Source organism: Vidua chalybeata, chromosome 1 (genome assembly GCF_026979565.1).
Source record: "Vidua chalybeata isolate OUT-0048 chromosome 1, bVidCha1 merged haplotype, whole genome shotgun sequence".
NCBI lineage: Eukaryota > Metazoa > Chordata > Aves > Passeriformes > Viduidae > Vidua > Vidua chalybeata.
The window spans coordinates 43,898,782-43,909,753 of record NC_071530.1 but is presented as its reverse complement, the minus strand read 5'-3'; the positions used below and the strand labels follow the sequence as shown (position 1 = coordinate 43,909,753).

The 10,972-nt window shown below is 44.6% G+C and overlaps 1 protein-coding gene across 5 annotated transcripts in view; it reads right to left on the bottom strand.

The window, feature by feature from the left end:
• Positions 1 to 2,786: 2,786 nt before the first annotated feature.
• The window catches only part of TMEM108 (transmembrane protein 108), a 246,634-nt gene continuing 238,448 nt past the window's right edge, over positions 2,787 to 10,972 (bottom strand). For 4 of the 5 annotated variants that reach the window (XM_053965425.1, XM_053965420.1, XM_053965411.1 and 1 more), the window contains 2 exons: positions 4,546 to 4,700; positions 2,787 to 3,136 (listed from right to left, as the gene is read on the bottom strand). In XM_053965425.1, coding sequence (XP_053821400.1) covers positions 3,014 to 3,136; positions 4,546 to 4,700 — 278 coding nt within the window. In that variant the 3' untranslated portion in view covers positions 2,787 to 3,013. The remainder of the gene's footprint in view (positions 3,137 to 4,545; positions 4,701 to 10,972) is intronic. The other variant, XM_053965426.1, reaches the window with a different exon arrangement.

The window sequence follows — 10,972 nt, the reverse complement described above, 5'->3', positions numbered from 1 at the left end:
CAGATGAAAAGCACAATGGTGTTTACGGGGACAGCGGGACGGGGATTCAGTACAATGTACGTGTTAAAATACCAGCAGTGTTTTCTACGCTGACACCCAGATGATTTCCTAGCCTTACAGCCACAGGTATCCAGTTATAAATTACATATGTGTCTGCTTCTCACACCAGTGCTTGCTCCAGACATAGTCTACATCAGCAAGACATTTTCTAACTTAGCAAAACCCAAACTTCCGTGGAGTTAACTGGGCCACAACTGAGCAGAGCCGAGCCAGCCTTCTGCCACTGTAGAGCATTGCATGTTCCCTTGTGTCTGCTGCAGCTCAATATCTCAGGGATATTGAGACAATCTCAGCAGATTTTATAAGGACAAGCACCCTCATGTCCACCCCTTCTCAGTGAGTTTAACTTCATATAATCAATTGCACTTTGTCTGCTCAGCAAGGGCCTGTTTCACTTCTTTGCCTGTGTAGCATGGTGACAAAGTGAGGCAACTGTGAATTGAAAGAAAAGGGCAAAACAATCCTAGAGACTTACTGCAGGGAAAGAGGGAGATTTCCCCTGCTCTTCTTTTTATATCACTATTCTTTAGCTACTAGTGATCAGGTGGGTTTATAGGCAATAATAAGTAGGATGTGCTCCTGATACAGTGCAATCCTTCACAACACAATGTTAGGTCCAGCTTTTTCTACCTACACACAGGGATACTTCACAGCCAGGATCCAGTGTAGGATCACCGTGTGTGCATCTTTGTAGGCATGATTGTAATGTGCTGATGTTGGGCATTGCCCTAATGCAGTGTAGGTTTGTGCAGGGGCAGTGGTGAGTCTTTGGCGAGACAGGATACAATCAGAAATCCCTATCTTCCACTGGTGCCTAATCCTGGCTCGCCGGGTTGATAGCTGGAGTTTGTTTCACTTGTTTTTTTTTAAGTTGGAGAATTGCAAGGCTGCTTAAGTCAGGTCACCATTTCCAGGTTGTGTGAAGACTGGGAACAGCACAGCATCTCTCAGCTTTGCAAATACTTTTAGCTAGTTTAGGTATTCTGCCTTTAGATTACCAAGCAAACTGTGCTGGTTAAATGGGAAGCATCCTCCAGTATTTCTTACACAGTGTTTTCAGTGTAGTTGCTCTGTGTCAAATAAGGAAAATCTCCCTTGCAAAAGTAATACCATGTACAGAAAACAAATGTAATAATATGGACTCTTTTTTCAAAGAACTGAATTTAGTTTTCTGTAACCTTGTTCTCTCTGTCCACCTCCCTCTTTAAATAAAAACAAAGATCCTTGTGGGTTTGCTTTTGCTCTTGCCAACACCCTCAGGGAATTTTTACTCTCCTATCAAACAGTGGTTTCTAGGAGGTTATTTAGTAATTGATCATGAGGATCGCTGGTATCGTATTGCGTAGCATTTATCCCACGGTGAAAAGATATATCCCAAAGTGCTCATACAGAGCCTTGTCATTCTGCCTGCCCCATCACCTCATGAGAAAGCCCTGCATTACTCTCTGATGCTGAGTAAAGAAACAAATACCCAGGAGAGTCCCTGTAACATTACAATCTTCCAGTTTCCAGAAGCCTGTAGTCCACATTCAGGTTTGTGCCTTGGCACAGCAGAAGTGCATGTATGAGATGGGGAGAAAGGAGGTGCAACAAGGCCTCTGTGGCCCCCTGAGCCAAGTCTGGGTCTGACTCCAGCCATCATTTAGTAAAGTTGTTGCTCTGACCAACAGCAGCCACTGGGACCCTGGCGGCAAGTGGGAACAGCTGGACCAGATGTGCCAGTGCTGTAAGTCTCTTTTCTAGTACCAGCTGTGGCTCACCTCGAACAAGGCATATGGTTAATGATGCTACACTAACCCTGTCCTGCTCAAACTTCCCTTTCATGCAGCCAAGCATTAAACCTGAGCAGCCAGTGACAAGGAGCAGCCAGCTGGAGCAGGGGCTAAACTGCCCCTCACAGCCTGCTCCTGATGAAGTGAGGAGTGAAGGCAGAAAATTGTCTAGCAGAACTGGTGGCCAGAGGTGGGGAGAAGGAGGACAAGACTTCAAAGGACAGAAGTCATTTCACTTGCTGAATGATTTAAAAAAGTATTTTGAGAAGCAAAACTTATAATTGGTCCCACAGTAACAGTTCTGGGTTATTCAAAGAGAGAGCATCGATTTGGGCCAAGTCATTCCATGTTCCATCTTAATCTCGCCTTGCAGCAACCTATTTTTAATCCATCATTTAATATTTGTTCACCCTTACTATTCCCCTAACACTATTAGTCTGCAATCTAGCTCTTAACAGGGTAGGAAGGAATTGCCATTTTGCTCCAAAATGCTGTGTTTTCCTTCTTAAGGGGGAAAGGAAAGTCCCAGAGAGGAGAAGAGGGTGTGAGGAAACTTGATTTAGTGGCACCAGCAGTCTAAACACACAAGATAAATAAAATAGTGGGGAAGTGGAAATGTGGTCAAAGCTACAGCATTCAATTGGTGGTAGTCCCTAGTTACCAGATTGCAAGATTTTTGATAAATTGAAATGAATTTTCTGTTCTTTTGAAGGGAGCATTCTACATGCCTTCTTTTCAGGAAATAATTCTAGGCTTATTGGACTGAAGTGTAGCAGCTGTGAGTCCAATGTGTAGTGTGGTTAAAACACTTATGCAGGAAAAAGGGCCATTCTTGTTGTTGCTCATATAAAAGAGTTTTGGAGCTCAGACTGGAAGTGGGACAGTAAAGGGCTCACCCCATTTGGTGCTCAGGCAGTACTGGAGTCACAGAAAGAATGCAGTCCTCTTGACAGATGTTTTGCTTAGAAATACCTTTATTTTATAAAGCCACAGTTTGTTCTGTAAAGTTTTACCACACTTATAAAAAAGGGGCTGACAATTCTGAGGGACAAAAGAAAAGCTGAAAACATTTCTTGTAGTTCAGGGTTACACAAAGGTTATATTTATAATATATATATATATATTTATTTATAATTTGGAGACAGTAGAGATGAAACTGCAGTATGGGGGCAGCTGGGGGGTCATATTTCAGAGACTTGCTCGTGTCCCACAAACAGCGTTTCCTGACAGAAGGGGTTCACCAGGACCATCCCGCTATCGCGGTAGTCGCCGTTGGCCGGGGAGCGTGGCTCAGACAGGTGGTCCTAAGGGAAAAAGAAAGAAGCAGATTGAGCATTTCACACCCTTCAACCTCTGCGAGCACACAGGGCATTCCTCCCGATCCCCCAAAGGTGCCTGAATGTTGTGGGCTGTGACTCTGGAGAGCAGGGTTTGGTGAGCTGGTTTTTGCCTTTGTCAGGCAGGAGGAGCTGTGAGTGAAAAGTTCCTCTGAGTGTCTGCTGATTCTTTCTCAGCCTGGGGACCCAGAAGTCAGCTGCACCAAACTTCCAGTCCCTTTGGAGCTTTCACATTTCTTGTGGTTTTTTTGGTGGGTTTTTTGGTTTTTTTTTTTGTTTTTTTTTTACTTTATTGACTTTATTGCAAGTGTTTCCTATCTCTCAGCTGGGCTTGACTCCTCAAAGATGCATTTGCAACTTCTTTTTATGGTTAGAAAGCCACACATATGGGTCCACCTGAGTATGCCCCAGTTCAGTCATATTCTGATCAGGTTTAAATGAGACAGCTTTTGAAGATCATCCTGTGTGTGAATAGGCCTGACATTTGATTCTGGGCAAGCTAGACCAAGTCCTGCCTTAGTTTGAGCAACATGATTGCCAGCAAAGTGGGGTTAATGAAGTGACTGTGACTATCTAATCACATCTTAGAGGTTCCTTTCCAAACTATTTTTTTTTTAATTAATTTAGTCACATGAGCTAGTCAGCTAGCTGATCTGAAAATAATTTTAGCATAAACTCAGACTCTCCACTGTTTCTAGGTTTTAATTATCTTTGAACTAAACTGAATTATTCTCTGTCTCTGAGGCCAGGGAATAGATTTCTATCAGTAGGATCACCTGCTCATGTGTGAATAATCCCACCAAACCTTAAGTAAAGGCTGATGAGTGTACACCACACCACCACACTCCCCCACATACTGATGTTCTGATTACTTTTGTAGTGGGAACACTCATTCCCTGAACTGGTATTTGAGAAGTGACAGGCAGCTACTGAGACATAAACATACAAAATTTCTTTGTTTTATTAACTCCCAGCAGCCTCCTTTTTTAATGCAGTGTGGCACATGCACAGTAGACTGACTGTCAGTAATGAGCCAGCCCAAAGGGCTCTCCTTAAGCCATCCCGGCATGGCTTGACATTGGCTGTAGGCTCACAAGGAAGAGAAACCCAGAAACAAATTCACCAAGAGGTGGTTAACGCCCACCACCACGCAGCAATACGGAACACATCTGCAGTGGCTGGGAATAGGATGGCAATCCCGTTTTGCTGAGATGTTTATCCCATCTAATACATGTGTAGGAGTGAGTCCTTCCCTAAAAGCTGTTCCCCTGAACATGTGTAGGGATTTCAAGGCTTTATTAATATGACTCCCTCTCCCCTTCTCCCAGCATGGCATCAGTTACAGTTTCCAGGCACCAGTTCTGCAAACAAGGTACCTCTGAAGTCTCCAGTGACTGGATCTCTCTTGGTAGCTCTACAGCATGCCTGTTGAAGTAGTCCATGGTAATAGCATTATTCCAATAGCTCAGGTTGTTCTCTGGGTTAGATGTTTTCTTCTTCCTTCTCATGCAGCAGACTGTCAGCAGAACTGCTGTCAATAGAAACATGTCAAAAATCTGGTTATTTCCTTTCAAAAAGGACTCATCAGTACCATGGATTTGTACTTTTTGTTACTTATGGAGAGGGCTGGTGACCTGCGTTCATATGCTTCAGTCTCAGTCAGTCCCATCTCTCTGCTAACAAACCCTACACAATTATGTCAGAATCTGGGCCAAGCAGATGAGGCTTTGGGCTTGGCAGAATATGCAGTTATTACTTTCTTTTTGATGTGAATGTATAATCTTCAAGATGCGGCTGCCTGATTAATGAAAAGCTTTGTTGTTGTTACTGATGGCAATTTAATACCTAAGCAGGGATTTACAGACCCTCTAGGAGAGAAGGCATTCCTCAGGGACTAAGATGCTTCTGTGGGGATCTTTTCTGCATCTGGTGTGTTCAGAGGCTGCAGTGATGAGCACATTAGCAAGGGGCAGTGAGAGATACCTGTCCTATTTCAAATAGCAAATTCATAAATGCCGCAGTTGTGTGGCTTCAATACCAAAAGCTTCTGTCCTGATCCCTACCTCTGTTGTCTGCCATTTGTAACTTGGATTTTGGTTTGTGACCATGTTCTAACACATCAGCAACCAGCCAGAGGAACAGACGGATTCCTGAGTAGGATGAGAGAGGGATAAGGTGGTGTGGAGATCCCCTGTGGCACCAGTCTCACATACCTTACACTTCCAGGATAGTGTTAACGCAAAAGCTGGGGTTTTTCTGCCTATCTCCATCAGCCATGGGATGTGGAATCTACTGGTAAAGGTAGCCTGTTCCCCCACACTTGCCTGGGCATTGGGTAATGTCTGAGAGTGGGTTTTTTTTCTCACCTGTGGAGCTCACTTAAGCTTTTACAATCTGAAATATCTGAACTTAAAGTAGAGCAGTTAGGCAAGACAAAGTGACTAGCAAGTGAAACTCCTGATGTTCAGGAGTCTGTCTGGTCCCAGGGCCACAGCAATCCCTGGCCCCAGAAATGCCCAGGTAATTCTCTCCCAGCAGGCAGCTGAACACAAAGCTGGCTGAGTGTTATTTTCTGGAATTTCTTTCAGTTTATTCATCTCTGTTGCCATTCAGATGGGTAATCTCGGCAACTTTACAAGAGACAGGCAAGCAGACTTACTGCTCCCACTGGCCCTCGCTCAGGCACAAGCTGGGGCGTGTGCAAGGGTTTGCTCAGAGCTGTAATGTGTGAGCTCTGTCTGCTTCCCTTACACCTGTGGAATTCATTGACCAGTTGTGTTTGTAATCTACCTGATTTATGCAGACAGGTAGCTGCACATGTACTTGTACCTGTGAAATAGGAAATGCCCTGCTGTAAATTCCCTCTATCATTTCTAAATCCCTCACGGTAGAAAAGAAGAGAAAATATTCATGAAGCAGAAAAATATATTATTTCCTCAGCTACAGGTAGAATTATGTATTAGAATGATAACTCAGAGGAAAGAAAAGACTGCAGAGAGATCACTGCTGCTATGTATGTTTTGACAAATATTGCAGCTACCCATGTGCCATGGATCTAATTCCTTATCCCATCTACCACATAAAAATAGCAACACAAAAGAGCAAGGCTGAAGTTCTATTTAAAAAAAAAGACAATAAACTACTAAGAGTAATAATAATAAAAAAAATCAATGTCTTTCAGTTCAGGCAGTTCTGTCACTAACGACTTCATTTGCTCATAGCCCAATAATCTGAATCCTGCTGCTGCACTTCATGGCCCCCCAGAACTGCTCTCCCTGCCTGGGGAAATGCCTCTCCTCCTGAAGGGCTGCACCTTTTATCCCTACTTTGGCTGCTGCCCTCTCCATGTCCAACCCCAGCCTGCAGGCTTGGGAAGATTAGGAAGTGATGCAGGACTTGGTGAGACTCAACAGTCCTTGGAGCTTTTCAGTACTCCAGCAACAAGAGATCCATCCCTAAGGCACAGAGCATTTCTGAAGGTGCCTGAGGACATGAGAGCCCCAGTAAAGTCAATTCTGTGCAAATTTTTTTTTGAAAGCCTGAGGTTTTACAGCTTATAAAATATTGTGGCTGCTGACAGAGAAGTATCAAATTTGGGGTTTAAGGGCTGGAAAGCCGGTGACGCTGAGTTGAGAGAGATCCCAGCTTCTTCCAGCAGGAAATGGCCTTGCCATGTGTAGATACATACAGAAATAATTCTCCCTCTTTTAATTACATTCTTGGCCTCCAACCGTGGTGCACACACAAGAAAATGGATGGAAGAACATGGAAAATGGGTCCCTGAGCTTCCACAAATATGTATTTCAACAGAAGGATGTCTACCTAAGCTGCCCCAATTCAAAGCAGAGGAGATCTCATTTAAGAGGGTGAGTGAGGACTGCAGGGCTGGAATAGGGCTATTCCCTCTTCATCTTATATTAACTGCCCTTTTCACAGAATCATAGAATCATTTAGGTTGGAAAAGACCTTTAGGAATGTTGAGTCCAACCATTAATTTAACACTGCCAGATCCACCACTAAACAACGGCACTAAGTGCCACATCTACCACATAACATGCCATATTTGGGGCATATTTTAGTGAAATTAAAGTAGCCAGCATAGGATCTCCCACTTCCAGACTATTAGGACCAGGGTACAGCTTTTATATTCCTAGATATCCTTTTGTTGCCATTATTAGAATTACATGTATTACAGAAAACTCTTCCAGGCAGACAACTCTGATGGCCAGGGAGGCCATATTAGGTGGATGAAATACACGGAGGGCTGAGATGGTTTGGAAGGCACAAATGGCAGTAATGACAACAACAGAGCTGAAGAGAGAACTAGTAGCTGCAACCCTGCTTATGTATCCTGGTATATTATGTGGTTAACTCTTCCCTGGTTTTCAAGCAATCCTCTGGTTGCTTCCTGTAAGTCAGAAAATCTCAACTAACTTCCCTTTGCCTGCTCAATGTTCAAGTCAATAGCGAGTGCCATGAGAAGGACATGTCAGTGCTGTCCCTGTGTCAGCCTGCCTTGTACAGAGACTGTGACACATGTTAGGAAATATCTGGAGGTTCAGAGATTCTGGAAGCATTTCTAACCCATGTCTTTTCACATGTCAAGGGGCTGAGCTACTGATGAGCTCCAGCTCCGACACTGGACATTTTTTGGCCATAGGGCAAGTTACATCTGCATTATCTGTCCCCCCACCTATGAAACAGGACATAAACCATCCCACAAATGGGAGAAATAAGATTCTCACAGACTTACAAATTTCTAGGCTGGTGGGAACGTGTCCATCACCCACTGTCACCCATCTAGCACCTGCACACCAGGAGACTTTCACCTGTTACCTTTAACATAATCTGTATTTAAGATACAGCACATCTCACAGGAAAATACTCACTTTTATTTAAGGATACAGAGTGACCAGATATCCATCCCATTCCCACAAATTTTGTTTCAAAGTTTAATTTCTATTGTGGGGACATGCATACATTACTCTTGTGTAAATACCTTCACCTTCAACCATAATTTCCTCCATGTTCTTTTGCCTTTTTTATTAAAAACTTCCACTATGCTGTCAGAAATCTCTCCTATATATGTAGGCTCCAGCCTCTTTTTGTGCTACATCATGGCACAAGTGGAACTATGTTGCATTTCTCCACTCCTAAGTAATTCTATGTCTCTTTTCTAATCTTCTAGTGGTTTATTAAAAAAAAAAAACCAAAAAACTATGATTATATACCACATTCAATCCAGCTTCATTAATGCAGTGTAATGACATCATACCAATTCCCTACAGTTTTCTAAGTATTTCCCTTCAACTCACTAAAATATTTTTACCAATCTTACACAGCTGCATACTCCCTTCCCCCACTTTCCAAAACACGGTGTTAACAGACCTGAAATTGTAAGCACTTAAAAGTCATGCAATATTCAGGGTGAAGGATCTTCATTTACTTCTCCTTACGCCTGCAGATCACAACATAAACTAAGTTTAAAGAACCCTTTCCTCAATGACCAAAAGTGCTTTTTCCGTATTTCTTTCTATTTCCCTGGTTAGCAGCACATATTTAGCTGTGATAAAGGTATCAGGATGGATTTGGTTGTTGACTACAGCTGCTTACATCTGGAGACAGGAGTCACTCCAGCTCAGCCTGAGTTCACACCTGGGCTCAGGGTGAACTGGGCTTAAGCTCAGGGTTTGGGATCTCTCTCGCTTCAGACTGGAAAGCAAACATAGGTTTTGTGGTGGAGAAGGTGAGTGAGGTAATTTTGGAAAGCATTCCAGTGCATGAAATGTGAGCTAAGTGAGGTTAGGCCCAAGGCAATTCTTCACATATTCTCTGAGTTCTGCTGATGCCTGTGTTGAGAGGCTCAGCCTTCCTCTCATGTTCTCCTGTGTCAGCAGAACTGACTGGATAAATTGACTTCTGTGCATCTGATTTGCAAGTTCCTGTTCTTCTACATTTTATTGTGTCATTCTGTAGTTACAGTGACGCAAGGACCAGGAGCCCATGGACTGGAACGGTGGGTTTTAAAATGAGCTCATATTGTTGTTGTTCTGCATTGCAGACAGAAGCACCTACACACGTACAACAGCACGTGCACAAAAATGTTCAAGGCTGCCTGAAGGACACTGCAAACCCAACTCAAACTGTGACATGAAGAAAATAATGACATCACTGTTATATATGATTTTGCTATTCTGGGAAGGGAATGATACAGAATCCTTCATTTTTGCAGCCTTCCCATGGCATTAGCAACATTACTGTCATTATTTATACCATGAAACTTAGCTGCCAAAAGGTGAAATGATTTCCCTAGGTTCATGCAGCAGACATGGCTTGTGCATTCCTACTCAAAGAATTACTCTTCTGGCTGTGTCGGGGATTTCAGTGGGACTCAGAAATCTGTGTATCTGTAAAGAAATATGTATGGGAAGGGTGGGAGGCTAAATCCCAGCTCTTATTTAAGCAGGGGAGTTCTTGAGACACAGATCTTCAGGCTTGTGTTACTGCCCCTGAGCTGTGCCACCAGCAAGGCTGGTGGGACCTGCCAGTCCTCAGTGGGGCTCAGATATCAGGGCACAGTGATGCTGAACAAACACTCTGCTCCTTCCTGCTCTTTGGTGCAAATCCCCATGGAAGGGATGGGCCAGCAAGGAAACTCCAGCAGGGTCTGTACTCTGTGAGGAGGAGTGCAGCATCCCAGCACTTCTTCCAGTGGGGCTGAGGAGACAAAAGCTCCTGTGGTTGCTCTCTAGCAAGTCACTTCCCCTGCTATAGAAGCTCAAATGCCTACAGGTTTTCATGTAACAGGTGCCTGTCACTAGAAGGCGTGACAGCAAGCAGCGTGTAGGGATCAGAGAGGGACAGAGACATCTTTGCAGTATCATGATGTGTTTTCCCTTCCAAGGATTTCTGCATAGCACAAGCTGTGCCCAGAAGCCCTCCAAAGAAACCTTTTCCAGCTTCCTTGTAACTCCTCACACAGAGGAGAAATTATATAGAAAGACAAAGAGCTCCTGGCAGAGGAGAGATGCTCTGGACACTGCACAGCTCTTCAAAGGCTCTGGAAAAACAGCCTGGAGGTCAACGAGCTGGCTCAGCTCGGGGGCACCCCTCATTAGGGAGGTGAGTTAATTGGATTCTTGCAGCTCTGCAGCCTCACGCACAGGCTCTGGGCTGCCTCTCCTCACCTCTTTCCATGTCTTTCCAGGGTGTGTGGCTAACTTTTCTGCCTTGAGGCTGGCTCTCTGCCTGATGCTGAAGGTGCCAGCCTGAGTGCAGAGCCACCAGCCCATAGCTGTAACCTCCTGTGTCAGGGGTCCTCAGTGACTCCCCCCGTGGCTTGATCCCTCCTAAGTCAGCTCAGATATTTAAGAGCATGGGATTGTGTCTCTATAGCCTTCCAGCATCCCAAGGCAGGAGCACGACAATATTTGCTTCTCAACCCGTGCCCACAACAACTGTGAGAACCTCTCTTGGAAAACTTCTTCCCTGTTTGAAGATGAAATGAAACCCAAATATCGGTTCTTCATCTTTCTCCCGGCGTCAGCCCGCTCTAGGCCAGAGGAGAGGAGCATGTGCCAGCGCGGGCCGCCTGTCCCCCGCTGCAGCGCTTGTGCCCGGGAGGTGGCGACAGTCCCCTTCGGACAGCCCGCAGCGCGCAGCCCGTGCGCCTCGCACCGCGCACGCAGCAAAGCGTCCCTCCGGTGTGCGGCACGCTTTAGACAGCGAAACGTCGGGATAAAATCAATTTCCTAGGCACTAAAGCCAGATCACCCCCCAAAAATACCACTTAAATGCCTGCCT